This window comes from Numenius arquata, chromosome 3 (genome assembly GCF_964106895.1).
Source record: "Numenius arquata chromosome 3, bNumArq3.hap1.1, whole genome shotgun sequence".
NCBI lineage: Eukaryota > Metazoa > Chordata > Aves > Charadriiformes > Scolopacidae > Numenius > Numenius arquata.
Genome location: NC_133578.1, coordinates 7737218 through 7757972, shown reverse-complemented (window position 1 = coordinate 7757972; position 20755 = coordinate 7737218). Strand labels below are relative to the sequence as shown.

Genomic DNA, 20755 nt, shown 5'->3' with positions numbered 1-20755 from the left:
GGGGCTGTCTCAGGTCCCTCAAAGAGCCCTGCATCATCCAAGGGGACATGAAGACAGAACAGATGAAAGTTCCAGCTAGGAATCCTTATGCGGATAGGAACACGCAATTTTAATTTTGTCTTTAAGAAAACAAATTAATAACACCTGGGGAGAGAAGAGACAGTTACCATAGGAGAAAACTTCTTTTGTATTTTAAAGTTGGTAAGCAAACAACAAAATGATAAGGAGCCATCTCTAAGGCAAGACACAGTTGCAGTAGGACAAGCAGGTTTCTTTTCCTAGTGCTGCAGGCTTTTTCATAAAAAACAAACCAAACAGATACTAGCAAGTGAAAATTTTACAGTTTATGAAGTTCCATGTGTGTTCGTTTACGGGATCTTTTGGATAATTTTCCATACTTGTATGCGAGAAGAGCCAAGACCAACACTGCAACAACACAAAGAGCAAAATGCACATACAGCGCTGTTTCTGCACTATGTGATGTTAACTCCAGTCCCAAAAAGTGCACGCTGTCGGCCGGGGCTGGGGCGGTGTCTGTTGGTGTCACTGTCCCTGGGAAAACAATAAGGAAGCATTAGGACACAGCCTGAGGTCAGCTCTCTCGTATGTAGGGTGCATTGCTGCTTCCTGCCTCTGCAAGGCTTCCGGTGGCGCGACGCAGTGCTCTGGCGGTAGCTGGAATACTTTGGGATCAGGGATTGACACAGTCCCAGCTTGGAGTAAAAGCACAACTGAGGCTCATAGCGAGACCCCAGGAGCAGTGATTGGTCTCTGGCAGCTGTGGTTAGCCCAAAAAGCTAATAAAAACAATTATTTAAAACCCCCACCCCAACAACGGTTGCTGTTGGATGGACTCCTCTAGGTCAGAGAATGTAAATGACAAAAGAATCAATATTTCTGAAGGCTTACCCCAAACACAGATTCATATAAAGTTTTTAAAACCGTTTAGAAAGAGTGATGTGGTAACGCTGAGTGTGTGTGCCGAGGAAAACCTCTTGGCCAGTTCTGTTAATCAGAGAAAAGTGGAATGGAATAACTTTTTTGCTGCTTTTTGGAGACAGGCGTGTATCAAGGTGCTGTCGCTCAAAATTTAGGTGTTCTGGTTTTGCATGGAGAAGCGACCGTTCCACAGGAATGTCTTCAGTCTGAACAAAGACTGATGATTAGTCATTGCGCTACTGCAGCCCGTAAAAATGGTGGTGTCCTTAAAGACTACAGATTATGGAAACGTTTTGGGATTAGAATCTGATAGACACACAGGCAGGATTTCTGCGGCATCGCTTACCTTCAGGCTCCGGTTCCAGACAGGGATGTGAGCCCGTTGCTGGGTCTGGAAACCCGTTGCAGTTTATGATCTGCGAGTAGAACCTGGCAGAGGCCTTGGGGCGCCGCGGCAAGTCGGGGTCTGTGAAATTCACGTGATAGAACCCGAACCTTTCATCAAAGCCCACTGCCCACTCGAAGTTGTCCATCAGCGTCCACGCGGTGTAGCCTCGCAGGTCGACACCATCCAGCACAACGGCTGTTGCCGGGACCAGAGAAAAGAGGTTATTTTGCAGCCGGGTGAGAAGGAGGTGTCACCACTGGGCCAGCAGCGGCGGGGAGATACCCCAGGACACTGAGGTTATTGCCACTTCGGCCTCATTGCTTTCACCATCTCCCCCTTCCCGCCTCTCCTGTGTTGCCTTAGCTGAGGTGCTTTGAGGTAGTTACAGCTAACGACAGCCAGGGTAGCTCGGTCAGCCAGCCAGGACTGGAGACAGCTTTTCTCTGCCCCCAAAATCAAAGCTTTTGTCCAATGAAAGCTTTAGGAACAGAGAAGAAAAGCCATCAGCATGCAACTGCTGCTTAAACAAGGGCTTGTTGGACCTCGTTACTGAAAGGCAGTAAACGAGCACTTCTGGAACAGATATCTGGCCAGCAGCTCCCAGTACCTCAGAGAAGCAAACTGGAAAAGCCCTTCCCCATTGTTGCTTGACTGTTGCTGTGTTTTTTTAAAAAGATGCAGTTTTTAGACACAGCAGTAGTCAAACTGGAAGTCAAACTAGCTCTCCATCAAGCAGTAGCACCCTCTCTTGCCAGATGCAGCTGTATAGGACGCTGCGGTTGCCCTGCTGAACCCAAGGCTTTGTTCTTCCTTCAGATGACCTTTCCTTGCAGAGTGGTAGCTATCCATGGGCAGTCTCTGCCAGCCCCAAAGGCTCGCAGAAATGGACACAGAGCAAAAAAAAAATGTCAGCGTGTAACTTGCAAATGTGAGGGCAGATCAAATTTAAATAATCATTCCTACCTTTCAGCGCTTCGTTAATGTAGCTCCGATAGTAATGCGTTCGCCAAGTGTCATTGAAGTCCAAGGCTCCCCTTTCCGAGACCCCGTTTTCAGTCACATAAATGGGAGGGTCGTTGTACTCTTCCTTTATCCATCTCAGGAGCTTTCGGAAACCAAAGGGTGTCACCTTTAGCCAGAGGGAACCTGAGTTCAGCCAGCTGCGGTCGCTCACTGAGGCTACACCCCTGCGGAGGAGGAGGACGCATCAGTCAAGGGACCAGTCCCAAGTGCCTGGCACCTCATTGCCACAGGGCTGGGAAACGCAGTGCCGAGCCCTGCGGGAATTTCACTGCATTTCACTGAATTTTTAGAGCTGGAAGGGACCACAGAGATCATCTAGTCCAACTCCCCTGCCGAAGCAGGATTGCTTAGAGCATGTTACTCAGGACTGCATCCAGGCGGGTCTTGAAAATCTCCAAAGAAGGGGACTCCACAACCTCCCTGGGCAGCCTGTTCCAGGGCTCTGGCACCCTCACCGTAAAGAAACCGAACCAGAGGTGACGTTGTGGCACGGGCTGAGCCCAGTGTCCTTCCAGGGGGCTGAACCAGAGGGGCTGGGATGCAGCAGCAAAGGGACATTATAATAATTTTATATATTCTCTGTGGAAACGTTTCAGAAAACAGCCAACGTTCACCTCCACGTGTGGTCCCACCGTTACCATAATGCTTATCAGAAAGAGTGGTAAGCTCCTGCTGTTTACCTTTTGAAGATAAAAATCCTGACTTACGTATACTTACCCGTGAAGGGATTTAGCTGTTTAGGCTTTGAACTTACATTTGCCTGCTGTGGTGAGGGAGCAAACAACTGTTTAACAGAAAATGGAGCAGCGTCTGTAAACCAGGATAATCTGATAGTTCAAACTGCAGAGCGGGGGCAGGAAATACGATAAATATTGCTGACAGGTGATCCCAAACCATTGGGAGACTCACAAGCGCAGATTCCTTCCTTTAGTACATTTTCTTTGTTCTGTTTTAAATATTCACGTTTATCATCAGCTCTGCGAAAAAAGGGCTGTTCCTGGACTTGTGCGAAAATAACGGTGTTACCACAGCTACTATTTGGGGATATTTTCCCTATCGCTGATTATAACAGCTTAAATTATGTGTCTCATGGCTTTATTTGCTCTCAGTTTACATTGCTCAGTTGGCCCAGGCTCCAGGAGCACGTATTTTACTTGAGCCATAATGTATATTCGTCTCTTACCTGTCGGAGTCATAGGACAGAACGCCAGCAGGATAGTTCAAGTTGTATGCTAAAACTGTAGTATAGTGATTTAGCCCAAAGTAGTCATACGTGCCTTTAATTCTTTGCTTTTCACTTTCAGTAAATTCTGGAAGTCTGCAACAGAAAACAGGGAAAAGCATAAACCACTCAAAATGTACGTCTTTTCAGGATTTCCCCTTCTTCTGCTCCCCAGTCACAGAGTATAAACTAAACTAAACTTTTGCTAGAATATGCGATTTATGCTGCCTGATCTAATGGTCTCCAAGAGAGGAACAGACCTTCCCCTATCCTGAAAGGGACACCTGATGGCTAGAGGCCCTGCTCGTGGTCAGATGAGAAGTTAGCGGCAGAGAGAGGACCTGAGCGCAGAGCTGCTGCCAGGCTCTTGGGGCCACCAACCATTAAGTAACACTTGTTCTGGAGCGGGAAACAGAACTGGAGACACGGGTGTTACTTACCCGTTCTTCTGTGTGTTTTGTCTTGCTGTGCTCCAGCTCAAAAGCACTTCTAGTCAGAGAAATCAGAAACTCTTTTGCCCTAAGAGCATCTATAAAAGTGACACATGACCTTCTTGCCTTTAGACATAGGTTTCTTCCCAGCTGTGGGATCCCAAAGGGTTAAATTTGGACAGGGTCTGCCTTCACTGCTGAAGGTTGTTGAAGATAGATTCATTGAGGTGTCTAAAAGCTCAAGGGAAAGGGGAAGGAAGATAACTAACAGACATAAAAATGGAAACCACAGCTCAACAACCTCTAACTAGACCAAGCAACCCCTTTTTCTTCAAGTGCCGGTTCTTAAGCGTGTTCAGGTGGGGCAAAAGGCCTTGAAGCAAGGATGTCAAGTGGCTTTGAGCAGTCGCCAGGACAGTGCTGGTGAGAAATGTTGGGTGCAAACAAGCTCTAGAACAGGATAAAAGAAAATCAAAGAAGGTGAATGTGAGGCACTTCTGGAATGGTGACCCTGGGACCTGCTCTGCTTTTCTCTGTGTGGCAGCAGAAGTCCCTGCTGTCATGGCAGAGGCTGATACAGTGTTGTCTCATAAACTCTGGCTTCTACACAGGAAACAAGAAAAGCTTCTGAGCTTTCTCCTTGCGATCCATCCTTTGAACACACACCATGTATAATGTTGTTATCCCTGTACCAGCACCACAAGCACAAGGGGAGGTAGCATGATCCTTCTGGAGGAACACAGAAAAACCCAGGAGAAACTGGGAACTCGGCTCTGTGCGTGGACTCTACCATTTAATCCCAAAGAGCTTAGTTCCCTTCAAAAGGGAGGTCTCCTCAGAGAAGAACATCCCCTTTGGGATCTGCAGCCCTACAGAGTCAGGGACATCTAGGGTACCCTGGAGCAAAGAGGGAGGTTTCAGCTCTCTTTTAGCCAGAAAAAGGAGAAAATCCTGCGAATTAGGTCCTCCAGGCAGCCCCTGCTGAAAATGCAGCCAGTGCTCCTGGCGATCGATTGGGTGATGGTTGAGAGTTCGCAGGCTTAGATTGAGGACAGGACATCTTCCCCAGACTGAGATGCTTGGGCATGTTATCTCATAAAGCATCATACAGTGACTTCGCTGCCTTATTAATGGCAGCAACCGCCAGAGAAGAAATAAGGTAGCCAAAAAAGTGCCTAAGAACGCAAGAGTTCTAGGCACATATAAAAGCATAACTTGAATCTTGAAGAATCTTTGCAGCAGAGCACACCCTGACTCTTCCACCATCTGCCTTATTTCAAAAACAGGTGATCTTTCACATTTTCAGAGAGGAACGATCAGGACTCACCCCAGATCTAATGTACCCCATTAAATTGCTATTAAAGGCAAGAGGGAAAAAGAGCTTCCCTTATATGTGCCTAGAAAGGGAGAGAAAAGGAAAAACACTGATGATGGAGCGCTGCTACCACAATAACGTTAAGAAAATTAATGGGAGTGGAAAATGAGAAACATAATTCAGAGGGACCGCTGAGTTCTCAGTGCTCGAGTTGTTCAGTACAGAGTTTTAAGAGATGTTAGAACACATTTACTGTGGTCACCAGGTGAAGCACCGTGTCTAATGCAGAGCTTGTACTGTATCACCCTGAGCTGCTAACTTACTGCCCCAAAGATGTGTTATATCAGTACATTTAGTTTGCAAGAGAGGTAAAGAGAGGGAACAGGCAAAATGCACGCTGGAGTTTTTCTGTGGGAATACGGTAAGATTTTTACAGCAAGACTGCAATAGAATCGGTGAAATTTAGCTCTTCTATCAGAAAAGCAGGTTTCAGCACAGGAAGCAGAACAAAAGCAGGCATGTGCCTGGGCTCTTACCGGGACTGCTTGAGACCCTGCGCCAGACTGCGGTCCCGAATCCTCTTTTTCATCACTTCATTATAATCACCATTTTTGAAAATGGGATGAGCAAACCAACCTAGGAGAAACTAAGGCAGGAAATAAGGGAGAAGGATAAATTATGTATCAAAACAAGTGATTTAACCATTTCTCCTTCATGTGCTGCTTTACAGGTAGTACCTCAATTTATAATGAAGAGGCACATCGCAATACCCGGGGATGCCCATATGATGGCAGTAATTTTGTCACTGCAACCCTATTTTGTCTGATTTCTGTTGCATGCGTCATCAGCCACCAGAAGAGGGTGATACATTTCCTTGCAGTGATACCTCAGGCTCATAATTTACTTTCAGTGAGATGCTGACCTGGGTTCTGGGCATCTCCAGCACCCAGAGAAGGGGGGTGCCACCACAAACAAACCCAGGAGCAGCAGGGAGAGCTGGGACAGGGTGTCTCTGTACCTGCAAGTACCGTCTGGCAGCTTCGACGTCCTCCTGGTTGTGTGGGTTCCTTGGTTCTGCCCAGTCAGAGTTGATGGTGATAGAGATTAATCCTCCCTGCTTCGCCCGGTAGGTCTCATTGTAGAGGTGCCAGGCTTCCGCATGGGCCTTTATTAAGTTGTGCCCCACCACATAGGGGGCTCGCCCTGGCCGAACGGAGATTCCTGCAGAGACAGCGACAGCACAGGCTGTGGAGCAGCAGTTCCCAGCTTTCTCTCTCAGCGGCTGCTTCCTGGGTTAGCGCAACACCCAGGACACCCAGAACTGCCCACCAGTAAATGAATAAACATGCAGCAACTGGTGCCCTCGGACCCAGCCCTGGGCTGAGGTCACTGCTTTGTCGGGGACACCTGAAGTCACAGCTGCAGGGGGCAGGCTGTGCAGGACCCCCACGCTGCACTGTCCTCCCCCATGGTGGGACACGGACTGGTTCAGATCTCTGCCCGTGCAGGGCTGCCAGGACAGAGAGGAGAAAGCTGTGTGTTCACGCCAACTCCCAGCTCTCCCTTTCGCCTGCTTCTGCCCTCCTCCAGCCCTAACCCTTCTCCACAGTCCCTGGAGCTGGCCTGGAAATGGGGTCTGCTCCAGACAGCAAGTGTAATCCAGAGGTGGCAGAAGAGGGATGGTTTGGAGGAGCAGAAGAAGGAGGATGGGTTTTGGAGGGGGCAAAGTGAAAGAAGGACCTGTTCACCATACCACAGAAGTCCAGGCCCCATTTATCGCCACCACACCGTCTTCCTTGCCCTACCTTTGCAAGCCCTTAGCACCTACTGCAGCATAAGAGGGAGTTGTACCCACAGTGCTGTGAAGGCTCTGAGGCCAGGCCCAGCAGCCTTACCTGGAGCGGCTGTCCCAACGCCATAGCCACAGTATGCAGTGTTGTAGGGTTCATTGAGGGTTATCCAAAATTTCACTTTATCACCCAGTCTCTGGAAAAGGAGCTCAGCATATTCCTTAAACCTCTGAACTATGGTATCATTCTCCCACCCACCGACGTTCTGCAGCGCCTGCGGGAGGTCCCAGTGATAGAGGGTAACCTGTGAGGAAAGACAGAAAGAGAAAAGACTCAACCAGTCACTCATTTTTGGAAGTAAGGACAGTAACCCAGCCTCATTTATGAACAGAAATAAACTGTGCTTTGGTCTGCAGCTCCCTGTTCCTAATGGTGTTTGGTTTTTGTAGCGGTCACTCATGCACTCAAGGAAAATACCATTTTTGCCAGTGTTTCAGTTTCTTTAGGATGTGGGGAAATGACTGGGACTCCAGGGACTGCCTGATGGTGAAGGTGAAGCTTTTACCAAAAAAACCACCACAACCTTGTAACAGCAAGAACTCGTCAGTGAAGAATGGCTGCACCTGCACTGCCTCTCGGGTGAAATACAGTCCCACAGAACACCTGGTCAGGCTGGTACCTGCGTTGGACCAGTCTGGAGCAACGCCATGAAGGCACAAGTTTGCTCAGGCGTGATCTGATGCTTGTGTAGATATTCCTGGCGTGCCCCCTCTGTGGTGCAGCCGCGTGCACTCCCTGCATGGTTTGGGGCGTGCAGGGACGGCCAGCGGCGGGGAAGCTACAGGCAGAAGCAGAAAACAGCTACATGTGTCTAAGTCTATGGGGACAGGTCAGATTCCCTCAACAGTGGTGAAAGAGCCCATTAGTGCAGTGGTGAGGTCACTGTCCCTTGTATGTGATAAACCACACGGATCAGCAGAGCTTCGTGACTCCTGGGAAAATAACAACATTACACCCATCTCCAAGAAAGGCAAGGAGGATCCTGAGAACTCCAGGTTGGTCGGCCTCACCTCAGTCTCTGGGAAGATCACTGCATAGGTCTTTGTGGAATCCACTTCTAAGCACATGAGGAACGAGAAGGTAATTGGAAACAGCCAACAGTAAGGTTACTGCGATCTTTCTGGGTAGTAACATCTAACATATCACTATATCCTCAGTTCATTTGCTTACGCAAAAACCAAGTTTCCTTGCAGAATACGATGAAAAACAACTTCTCTGTGAAGGAGGGCGTGGATGTGAACACACACGTGTGCTCTGAGCATCAGACTTGGGTTCTGCTGTTTTTTAGTTACCTGAAAGTCACCGGTTTTAGTTACCTGAGGCATAATTTTAGCTGCCAGCAGAGCATCGATAAGCCGTTCATAGTAGTTCAGTCCCATTTCATTGATGTATCTGGTGGTCCCATCTGGGAGAATGCGGGACCAGGAGATTGAAAAGCGATAGTGAGACACCTTGAGGCTTTTCAGCATTTCCACATCCTCCTCAATCTTGTGGTAGCTGTCACAAGCTACATCTCCTGTGTCATCGTTGCTGATTTTCAAAGGAGTGTGAGAAAATTTGTCCCAAATGCTAAGTCCTTTCCCGTCTGCTCTCCATCCTCCCTCAATCTGTAATTGAAGATGGGGCAGGGGGAGGGGAATTGTTAGTAAACCCCAAATTTAGGTCTTGGCTTAGCAAAGATTTCAGCTTGCAAGTCTTTGTGGCACCACACAGTATTTTGACTTATCAACTTAAGACTAGAAATAGCAATGTTTTTGCTGTACTGAACTAGTAAGACCTCCTGGGCCTCAAAGTAGGACATATTAGCAAAGGACAATGTCACCGAACAGGCACTGTGTCAGTTCACCTGCTGCTCCACGTTGGCTGGCTCTTGTGAAGCCCATGCTGCTGTCTCAATTCCTGGTATAACCATGCCCTTAATTATCTCCAAGTTCCACCCTTTGACAGCAGTTGTTACACTAATCTTCAATTATGGTTAAAACCTAATGTTAGAAAAGCAGTAGGTGTCTCATCCAAAATGAATTAACTATCCACAGATACTGTAAGATTCCGTCTTGGTTTCCTAACCTGATACGCTGCAGTTGCTACACTCCACCAAAAGTTCTTTGGAAACTCTCCATATAAAAATTCATCTTCCTTTGGCAATGGGATACCGTTATTGCGGATGATTTCTGCATAGTACACAGCAGAGCGCTTTGGGGTTCTTGGCCTGTTGGGATTGTCAAAATCAACCTGGTGCAATCCAAATGTTGGATCATAACCGGTCAACCATTCAAAGTTATCCATAAAAGACCAGGCATTGTATCCTTTCAGATTAACACCATCCAATTTGTAAGCTGAAAGACCAGAAACAAATGGAAGAGCGTCAGTAGTGTAATCGCACGTTAAATAAACCAGAGGGAATTCACATGTGAGCATTGACACGCTTCTGGTATCATAAAGCTGGCACTGGTCAACTAGGATCGTTAAGAGACTCTTCATAGTTGGAGGATACAAAATACAAACAGTCATGCAAAGAAGAACATAAAAAGAAACCCTGTGCTTATATTGTGTTCCGAATATTTAAAGACTGATATCAATCACTTTTAAAAACTATTCTTGAGAAGAATAAAGCAACCAGAAATCTAGAGAGGAGATACACAACAGCAACAGAACAAAAGCAAACACTGGTACCTTTTAAAGCTTCATCGATGTACGTTTTGTAGTAAAATATCCTGGTATTGTCATCAATACTTGATTTGGTCTTTAACCCCACCCCATTCTCAATTATGTATATTGGGGGATTTCCATATTCTTCTTTGATCCAGTTCAATAGCCTCCTCAGCCCCCAGGCCACAGCCCGATGGCCAGTAACAGCTGAGGAAGGCCACGAGCTGTCAACCTTTGTTAAAACTTCCTGGTCATACTCATAAGAGACAGGACTCAACCGGGTCGTTGCATGGGTTACAATTTTGGAGGTGTAGGTGTTGAAGAAGAAGACATCTGCCGTGCCTCTGATGTAGTCACGCTCCTCCGCTGTGAAAACCGGGAGGCGAGACGATGGCAGGTTCTGGAGCTCACTCCTGTTCCCAACTTTCCACTTCATGACCTCGGGGTAGTCCCCATTTTTGAAAATCGGGTGTGCAAACCACCCCACCAAAAACTGCAGGTACCTGTCTGCAGCTTCTATGTCCTTGGGGTCGCTTGGTGTCTTCGGCTCAACCCAGTCAATGTTGGGACACAGAGCAATGACCCCTTGCTGGCTCACTCTGTATTTGTCATCATATGTGTGGTAAACCCTGGCATGAGCTTTCAGTAAGATGTGGGCAACCTTGTAGGGAGCGCTGCCAGGGTCTTTGACATTGGGTGGCAATTCCCCAGAGCCGTAGCTAGCCCAGGCAATGACCTGGGGTTCATTGAACGTAATCCAGAACTTCACCCTGTCCCCAAAGGTCTGGAAACAGAAGTCTGCAAAACTATCAAACAGGTCAATCAGCGCACTGCTTTCCCAGCCACCAATGTCCTGGAGAGCTTGTGGCAGGTCCCAGTGGTAGAGAGTGACAATTGGAGTGATGTTGTTTGCAACCAGTCCATCAATGAGACGGTTATAGTAGTCAACTCCATGGCTGTTTATGGAGTTGTTCCTTCCATTGGGGAAAATTCGAGGCCAGGACAGGGAGAAACGATAGTTCTTGACCCCTAATGCTCTCAGCAGGTAAATGTCTTCCTCCACCTTGTTGTAGCTATCACAAGCTATATCTCCAGTATCATTATTCTTTATATTCCCTGGGACATGGGTGAAGTTATCCCAAATGCTGGGTCCTTTGCCATCGGCATCCCAACCTCCCTCTATCTGGTAGGCAGAAGAAGACACACCCCATGTAAAGTCCTCTGGGAATGTCCCATAAAAGTACATGTCCCTTTCAAAGTCTGTTTGAGATGAAAACTTATGCCAGACAACCTTTGCCTTGGAGGGAACTTCTGATGCTGGTAAATTCGGCAACTTTGATGACATGGGTAGGTCAAATGCCACTGGTGTAGAAAATCTGTCCAAGGCTTTGAATGGGAAACCATTTTTTTCAATAACACTGGAATAGAAATAAGCAGATGCCTTGGGAGTCCTTGGTCTGTTGCTGTCTTCAAAATTCACATGATGCAGCCCAAATTTTAGGCTGTACCCTGCTGGGCCTTCAAAGCCATCAACCAGAGATCGAGCAATATATGACCGAACATCAACTGTGTCCAGTTTTACCGCTGTCACAGAAACAGTACAAGACACCGTTATTCACGTGAACATTTTCTGAACAGAGCACAGCACAAAATAAGCACCACAACTGAGGGGAACAGTGCAATAAGCCAAATGCCTACAAATGGTCTTTTAGGCAACGCTCCCCCCACCAAAACAATTCGAGTACCTGGCAAGAAAAGCAGCCAGCGCTGTAACAGGAGCTGGTCTAAGGCACAGTGAGAAAAATGCTTGAGAAAATAAATATTAGTCAAGAGATATCCAAGTACAGGGCTGCTATCCCTTTCCCTGTGTTCTCGTTTTCAAGCACAACTCATCAGTTTAGGTATATGGTGCACTTTTAGATTTAACACTGTAGTTAAACTGAAACATGACATGTAGCTAGTGCTGCCCATCTTCCCTGAGCACAAGAGAGTTTCTTTTAGCAGAACAGTATATCCAATACCAGCAGAGGCAAGTCCAGCATCCTTCCTCACACCATTGCCTGCAAAAAAGCACTAAATATCCCTCATTGCAGACAAGTTCACTTCCCATAGGCAGTTCATCTTATTTACTTCTGCTGAGGCATAAAAGCAATGCTAAATTTTGTTTTCTGTAGCTCTTTTAACATTTCTATCAGTATGTTGAGAAGTAGGTCAAGAAGATCAAATGCTGCACACTGATCACCGACCTATTTAATACAGCATATTTAATAAAGTTTTCCTGATGGCATTGATTTGTGTATCTCAAGAGACTATCAGTCAAATCTCTAATCTCTACACCTGTCCAGAACTTAAGTCACTAATATTATTTTTACGTCAATTGATACACGGTTTGCAAAGATACAACCATACCTTGAACCTTGGTCAAAATGATTGAGATATAAATATCTCCCTAAAAATTCTAACCTGAAATGGTACCGGATGCTGTCAGTTAGATCTGTTGAATCAGTAAAGACATCTTTCTCACGATATATGAGATATGTAGAGGCAAGAGCCTGCCTGCAGGCAAATCATGTCCAGGGAAGCCGAACTATAAAAACACTGTTCTCACAGAGGGACTGATGTTAAGGTCCAGGCTACATTAATCCATATATATGAAAAATCTGTTCCTGTATCTAAACAGAATGGACACCAAATGGGCTGAAGTATATGAGGTCACACTACATACACAATAGGCAGCTGACCCCATATCTCTAATGCAAGAGATGATGTTCTAAAGTTCACTACCACGGGAAGGACAGAATAACCAGCTGCCACCATTAAAATAAGTAAATAAATTTCTCCATACCTTTTAGAGCCTCATTGATGTACCGGCGGAAATAATCCACTCGCAGAGTGTCATTAATAAGATTTTCCGCTGGCATACCATTTCCTGCTATGTAAATCGGGATCTTTGTCCCTGTATATTCCTGGGACACAAACTTCAGCAGCCTTCTTAATCCCCAAGGGACCACGTGGATCCAAGAAGAGGCGGTCTGTGGCCAAGAGGGATCTACATGCAGGGAGAAGTTCCCGATGCTCTCGTAGCTTGGTGTGCAGGTCCTGTTAGTCACAGCACTGACCAGGCGGGAAGTGTAATGGGAGAGGCCAAAAAAATCTGCAGTCCCTTTCACCCAGGACTTCTCCTCTTCTGTGAAGAGAGGCAGCTGTGCAACTGTTGTGGGGCACTGCTGGTTTGCTTCCTGGATCTGCGCCTTCAGGACATCTGGGTAATCTCCATTAACAAATATAGGGTGAGCAAACCAGCCAAGCATGAACTGCAGGTACCTCTCAGATGCCCTCACATCCTCTGAGTTGGTTGGAGTCTTGGGTTCAGCCCAGTCCGAGTTCAGCACCAATCCCACCTTTCCGAGTTGCCGAGAGCGGTATTTGTCATTGTACAGGTGCCAGACGTTGGCATGAGCCTTGAGAATGGTATGAGCCACCTGGGGGCAGAAAGAAGAGGAACACATGACACACTGCTTTGCACAGGAACCCTTAAGCGTTGAGATTATTGCCATGTAAGAATGTTGTCTCCATCCAAAAGAAGAAACAGTGGCAAAAAAATAGTCGTAGCCAGAGAGTGCAGTAGGTTTTGGAATAAGCAGAAGAATCTGGCTGCCCATCAACACCAGCCTTCAGAATAGAAAAATAAAATGAAAACATCTAGCATCCACTAATTAAACCATTTTTTGCAAGTATCATAAATCCAACAAGCCAATAGTTGTCTCAGAGGCCACATTAGGCCAGAACATAGTTAAAGTATAGAACCATCAGAGGGAAACAACACAACAACGGCAGCTGCAGGATCTCAGTTAATCCTGTGTCCCTACCTTGTAAGATGCTACTCCTGGGTCAGTGATTCCTGGAGGATGCTCTCCGGTGCCATAACCAGCGTAGCTGATAACCCAAGGCTCATGGAAAGTAATCCAGAACTTGATCCGATCCCCAAAAGCGGAAAAGCAGAAGTCTGCATAGTTTACAAAAGCATCTATGATACTGTCATTCTGCCAGCCACCGAGAACCTGAAGAGCTTGTGGGAGGTCCCAGTGGAACAGAGTCACCATGGGCTGAATGTTAGACTCTAGCAACCGGTTAATTAATTGGTTGTAATAATCAACACCCTTGGAGTTGATGGTCTCATTGGTGCCAGAGGGGAAAATTCTAGGCCAGGATATAGAAAATTTGTACAGTTGAGGATGAAGACCCCTAAGTAGGTAAATGTCATAGCTGGTTTTATAGTAGCTGTCAGATGCCACATCTGCGGTTTGGTTCATGTAGACATGACCTGCATGCCCAAAGTGGTCCCAGATGCTCTCTCCTTTCCCATCCTCGGCCCAAGCTCCTTCAATGTTAAAGGCACCTGTGGACGTGCCCCAGAGGAAACCACTTGGGAAAATATCTTGCAGAAACAAATCCCTCTCCAGTTCAGACTGTTGAGCAAACATTTCCCAAACGGTTTGGTAGGAGGAGCGAGGGGCAAGAACAGCATCTGAGTTCTTCTGTAGAGTATTTGTTTTGCTGGAAATAGAATAAAAAGAAGTTAAAATCTCCAAGGTGGATGCCAGTGCCACAGAACTTGCAAACACAGAGGATAAAAGAATCGTTTGCTTCCTATTCAGCTTACACAAGGCATTTAGGGTATAGTTCCTTTGTCATCTGATCAGTCCCACCTACTGCCATCCAGCTAGCGGATGAAGGTGGAGTGCCACGAGCAAACTGCAGAGCAGCTCAAGAGCTGTATATCTAATGCATTTCTTATTTCTAATTATTTCTAAGGCAGGTCAGAGCCTCACAATTCAGTACAGTGAGGCCAAAGGTGCAAACAAAATCCTTGCAGTGTGTAGCAATTCCACGTGCTACAACTGCTCTCCTGAGTTTCTGTGGGATAAACTAAAACTCATGGATCTTGCTTCTGTATTCCTTAGCATCTCCCTGCACAATGACATCTACACTTCTGCAGGCACAATTGGCTTCTCTCCTAGGAAAGTCTCTATTTATTTCTAGCTGGTTTTCTCTTGAAAAGAACAGAAGCCTTGGAGAATGTACTTGTTATTATTGGCTTGAAGGTGCGCTCTGGGTAACCAAGGATGGGAGAGTGGAAGAGGATTGCATGGCCTGTAATAGTAGGACAGAGGATTGTCTGTAATAGCAAGAGACTGAGCTCAGCAGAAGGATGTTCCTTTCCGGTCCTTTCAGCAGCTAACAGCAGACTTTACAGCTAAAACTGTGTGCCTGCCTTCACACAGGTTTCTAGAGGACACCATTTTATTATAGTATCTGATTTAAGGGACAAAAACTGTACCTTAAAACATGAGATGATGAGAAGTCCAGGAACTCATTCACGTCATACCCAATCATATATGCCTCTTCTTTATTAATAGCTGAAAAAAACCAAGTGGTAAGTGATGGACTTGGTCACAACTTAGATGCCATGGACTGCATGACGCTTGTACATACAATTACACCTTTAGAAACAAGGTGCTTCTCATAACTAACAGTTATTTTTCTCAGATCAAATATATTGAGTTTTTTATTAGATATTTATAATTTCATGTTAAAAATTATCATAGAATCATAGGTTAATTTAAGTTGGAAAAGACCTTTGAGATCGTTGAGTCCAACCGTTAACCCAGCACTGCCAAGTCCACCACTAAACCATGTCCCTCAGCACCACATCTACACGTCTTTTTAATACCTTCAGGGACGGTGACTCAAGCACTCCCCTGGGCAGCCTGTTCCAATGCTTGACAACCCTTTAGGCAAAGAAATTTTTCCTAATATCCAATCTAAACTTTCCCTAGCACACCTTGACACTGATGAAAATGATGAAAAGCTTTGGGGTAGATTTCCTGCTTCCCCTCCCTCAATACTCACCACCCACCCTTAATTTTCCAAGAAGGCTATGAAAGAAACCATGAAGTTACTTCATCAATAGCACGGACAACTTTGAATTTCCTCTATAATTTGCTATGCAGAGTTCAGCTAAAAAAATCTTTCCTCCTCTTGAAATGTGTCACTCACCTGTGACGATGTCAGCTAGTGATATGAAAGGATTCTCTTTCATGGAACCACAATCAAGGAACTTTAAACTAAAAATCAAGATCTCTGTGTCCTTCCAGACATTCTGCAAAACCAGGAATGAGAGACTTGTATGAAAAGAAGCATTAGCCAGCAAAACCATGCTCTTGGCATTTGTTGCTTTGAACACAGAATAGGAAATATATAGAAGACTGAGAATCGGTGATAAAGTTCTTCAAAGTTAAATTCATAAATCAACACAGTAAGCGTAAAATACCACCCACTGTTTTTCTCTGATCCAAAAAAAGCCCAATGCAAATCAAACCATAAACCCCAGAAACTTTCAGTGTTCGACCTCTCACTGAAAAGGCACAAGGAACTAGGTCCTTTTTGGAAAGTTTACTTGGTAAGAATTTGTTGCCATAAATATTTGACCCACTTCAGATTTTTAGAGAAATTGCAGCATGCTGAGACCCTAAAGAGAATGGGTGACGTGGGGAGCTCCTTGTTCTGCTATTCAGATGCTGGATGACTCTCATCTTATGTATTTTAAGAATGCAATTCACTACCAGAGGTTTAATATTTAATAATCCTTTCACAAACTCATTCTCATTAACATTTCTACCACTGCTTCTACTGATGAGGAGTTGCCAAGTTTGGTAGTACCATTGCAGAACCCATGTGAGAATAAAATAGCATCTTTTTGCATAAAGATATCAGCCTAACAGCTTATCAAATACTGCTTAAGATGTGAAAGAGAAGGTTTTTCAGTCCTGTACAAAATAATTATGCCATTCCAGTTGTTAATATATCAATAATCAGCACTGACCGAGATGATCCTTTCCAGCACTTTCGAACACCTGTTTTTAAGCCAGAATAACACCAGAGAAATCAGTGAGCAGAATGCAGCTGTTTCCCACTGTAGCTGTTTGAGCTCTCACAGTAAGTCAGAACTGTTTAGACATGCATGAAGAAACATGAAATTCCCCTGCTATTTACGGTCTGTTGTCTGCTGCTATAATTTTAACACTGTGCATGACGTTACCTGGAATACACGCAATTTCTTGTAGAAATCTTTTTCATTTCCACAATAGTACTGGAGGCTGAGAGACAGAAAGTCCACCGAATCCTGGAAACAAGAAGAAGAAAAGAATCATCCTGGATGTAAAGTGTATTTTTTTCGGGTATTACATTAAAAATATATAAAATTGTGAAGTGTTTGGTAAAGATCTATTGCTGGAGTAAGAAGTCATACAGCTATACGGAACCCCTGGATAATATAATAAATGCAACCTGGGTACTGTATGGGAAGATGCATTTTGGATCTCTCCTTCTAAACAAAGTAAAGTTTAAACAGCTAAATGAAAATCTAGGAGTATTTTATGAATTTAATATTAATTATTTACAGTTGGTAATTACTAAGACTGAAGAAGTCTATGATGAATGAGACAGGGAAACCTTTGCAACCACGTGGTTCAGTTAGGCCTTATCATAATCCTTTGGGGAAAGTCCACTTCAGAAATCTTTAATCATTCCAAACCACAAGAATTATTCCCCCCCAGAATCAAGTTCAAGAGAATAGGTTGTATTCTTTTATTAAACCAGCTGATGAAGGTGGGAAAAAAACTGATTTCAGTTTATTTTTCAGTCCAAGGTTTTCTTCTAGTCTAGTCAGCTCATCTAACACAACACCTTTCCCCTCCCTACAAACCACACCTTGCTTATATCCTTGAAATGTCATGCCTATAACACTCCTTACCCCGTTACTAAATTTTGAAGAATTGTGAACACAAGCAAAAAAACCTGCGCTGTCGTTTGTTCACTACATCCTACATCAACATCATCCAGGTGAAGATAACTACTAATAGAGGTTTTGGTCTTTACAGAAAGGATTTCGTCATCTTCGTAGTGATTACATTCTCCCCATTTCGCGCCATCCCCATGCAACCAGACCACCGTTAGCACAGCTCCGTCTGTGTTTTAACATAATAAGCAGATTATTTTAAATAGCAGCTATTTAAAATAAAGTATCTATTTCTTTGGTGGTGCACTAAGTAGACTTGCAGAGAAAATACACTTTTTGCAGACTCCTTCTAAGCATGCATATTGCTACAAATGCCAATTATGAGATCAAATACACCTCCACGTATATCTCAATCAGTGCTTACTAGCCAAGAAATGATGTTGAAGTAATTTTTTTAATCAGCGAGCTTCACATGATCAAACTAATCAAATAAATAAATTTACCAAATTGGTCAATTAGTCAATTTGCTAAAATTTTATATAACTTGCAGTATGTCACTTGATTCTGTACATAAAAATCAAGTTAAATCAAATCAAATTTATATAATTTTGGAAATAATTTCTATTAAGGGGTTACCTGAGGGAAAACTGAAAGCAATTCTGATGAAGCACTATCCGAGGTATGACTCATTCCTAAAGCAATGGACAGCTTTCCACCTTGGGAAAAAAAAAAAAAAAAAAAGAAAGAGGCAGTCTGTTAGCGATGTGTTAAGGACAAGCAAAAAATTTCAGTTCACTGCAGGTTTTTTTTTAAAATAAGCTGAAAACTTTTGAAGATGTGTATCATCAGACAGTGCCCTAGGTAGCTGATTTCAGAATGTTTGAGGTACATTTCAGGAAGTTTTTAGTCTTTCTTCTATGGGTCAGGAAGACGTATACAAAAATATATCTACAAAATAGCTTGATTATTATGGCTTTGTCATTTTACACAGGAAAAAAAATAAAATTGAATGAGACTGGATCTGAGTAACTTTAAAGCATTTTTAACTGATAATTTATTTTCATTTTGAGCTAAGAAGTAAATATTTTTCATGTTGGTTTATTTAACTTGTTAAAGTTACATTATTATTACTTTTTAAAGTTTAAAAAAAAAGCATTTCACTTCAATTAAATGAGAAATACCATTTTAAACCATGATCCATTTTGTTTAAGTGGATTTTGTCAATACATTTTCAAGGATTTCCACCTTTTGGGTGGAAGGCTGACAGTTGAATTTGACCTGACTCTTCAGCTAGGTCTGGAGCTCCAAAGCTATATTCCTTGGGAACACATCAAGCCTTACTGAATAAGAGGTTATAGCACAGCCACTGACTGATGGCATGGTCTTCCTCTCTTAATTGAAATGGTAGCAATTGCAACCTCAGTTTTCAATGACATAGGAATAAGGCTTTTAATAAATAAAGCTTTAAAAATGAGATGACCCAGCAGGAATCAAAGATTCTTCCTAAATCTCAGTCCCACTTTTATTATACAACACATTTAAAGTTTGGTATATGAACGGTATGAGTCTACAGGTCACCAGGGGCATCTACTGGTCTTTAAATTAAGAGCATATGGACAACAGCCCTTAGAAAAAAACATCTAGAAATATTACAATTTTTGAAGTACTATCTTCTGCTGTTCAAATTAGCCAGAGGCTATATAACACTTCCCTGACGCTTAGAAGATTAAATATAAATATACACACATACACATATATAGGTATTATCCCCGACTGTTTTGGCTATCATTTCAAGTAAAATGCAATTACCAGGTAATTATGAAACAATTATCAAAATAAGGGATTTGAAGGATACTCAAGGATTTCTATGCAATTCTGAGAGCACTGACAGCATATTCACACAGACTGCATGTAGCAGTTGCCATTTAATCCAATCCCAAAATATTTCTGAAAAAGTCATATTAAAATAATAAAAAAAAAAATCCCTCTCCCCATTCTCCTTACCTGCTGGTGAGTATTTCTCATGGTAGATGGTGTAGGCTCTCTCATGAGCAGCAGCGAGGGCCTGGGCTCGGTACTGGGGGTCATTGTACGGCAGGCTTTGAAGGACCTCCGGCAGGTCGCTGAAGGTGAGCCACACATCCACCAGGTACCCAAACACACGGAAGCTGAACTCCGCGTATTCCCCAAAAATGTCAGCAAAAGCGTTGGCTTTCCTACCCTTGGTCTGGGCGGCCACGGCGCTAGGGACACTCTGGTGGTGCAGAACTACCACCGGCTTGAGGTCTGCAGCAACCAGGGTCTTGAGCAGCTCCTGGCTGCACTGCACTTGGGCTTCATCTGGTTCCCTGGCATCCCCCTTGGGAAGGATGCGTGCCCACGGCAGGAAGACTTTGTAATGTGTCACCCCCACCTCCCGAAGGTGGGAGAAGTACTGGGGCAGCTCAGAAGCCACAAGATCTTCTTGGCACAGGTAATCATGGGCTTCAGCCACAGCAGGGCCTTGACGTTCCTTGGGTAGGACTTGGTTCTGCAGACGCCATCCATTTGCTAACTTGCTGGGTAGAGGTCCAGCAATGGCAATAAAATTCTGAGCAAATTCCTCATCTATCCCAAGGCTGGGAGAGACTAACAGAAAGAAGATGACTGCCTTACAAACCAGCTTCATTTCTGGACCTGCTTCAGAAACAGTTATTCCACTCTACTTACATTACAGTAGAAGTAATATTTAACTGAAATTATCTTATTACACAGATAAATGTTCCCAGAACTGGCTGACACTAGAGTGATAACAAATCAGGACTTTCAATTAATAAAGAACAAACAGGCCAATACAAAAAACAGTCAAACAAATAGCTGAAGAAAGGTCAACAATTAGTTGAAGAAAGTTCAACATCTTCTGAGACGCCCAGGTTCCCCTTTACACTTGAACGTCACCTGACATTTGCTGATGCTGCCTCCATTTCAGAGGAAGATAAAATAAATAGATAGTATTTTTCACCTACTCTTGGCCTTTTTTTGGTTTAAGAGGAATTCCAGCACGGCTCTGGATGCAGGAAATAGCGAGAGCAGAGTTATCGGCACTGCTGGGGCTGAGGGCCACCACGGCTCAGGGTGGGCAGGCCAGCAAGGGGGAC

At 44.4% G+C, this 20755-nt stretch overlaps 1 protein-coding gene across 2 annotated transcripts; it reads right to left on the bottom strand.

The window, feature by feature from the left end:
- Positions 1–337: 337 nt before the first annotated feature.
- On the bottom strand, positions 338–20286 carry LCT (lactase). 2 transcript variants are annotated; one of them, XM_074145312.1, is made up of 18 exons: positions 19623–20286; positions 18305–18334; positions 17714–17775; positions 16920–17003; positions 15878–15980; positions 15167–15237; positions 13687–14403; positions 12663–13299; positions 9842–11401; positions 9236–9504; positions 8485–8775; positions 7214–7412; positions 6337–6539; positions 5855–5964; positions 3534–3668; positions 2291–2514; positions 1286–1522; positions 338–546 (listed from the first exon to the last, which is right to left on the bottom strand). In XM_074145312.1, the coding sequence occupies exons 1-18, from the start codon at positions 20284–20286 to the stop codon at positions 338–340; spliced, it is 5805 nt and encodes a 1934-aa protein (XP_074001413.1). The 2 variants fall into 2 exon arrangements, with proteins under 2 accessions (XP_074001413.1, XP_074001414.1); XM_074145313.1 differs by lacking the exon at positions 17714–17775 and having other exon boundaries at positions 13687–14374; positions 15159–15237; positions 18255–18334.
- Positions 20287–20755: the final 469 nt, after the last annotated feature.

Coding starts and splice junctions, on each gene's coding strand:
- LCT (XM_074145312.1), bottom strand. CDS start 20,286: ATGAAGCTGGTTTGTAAGGCAGTCATCTTCTTTCTGTTAGTCTCTCCC. Junction 17,004..17,713: donor GTTATCTTCACCTGGATGAT/GTTGATGTAGGA, acceptor TCTTGTTTCCAG/GATTCGGTGGACTTTCTGTC. Junction 547..1,285: donor TCTGGAACCGGAGCCTGAAG/GTAAGCGATGCC, acceptor TCCCAGGGACAG/TGACACCAACAGACACCGCC.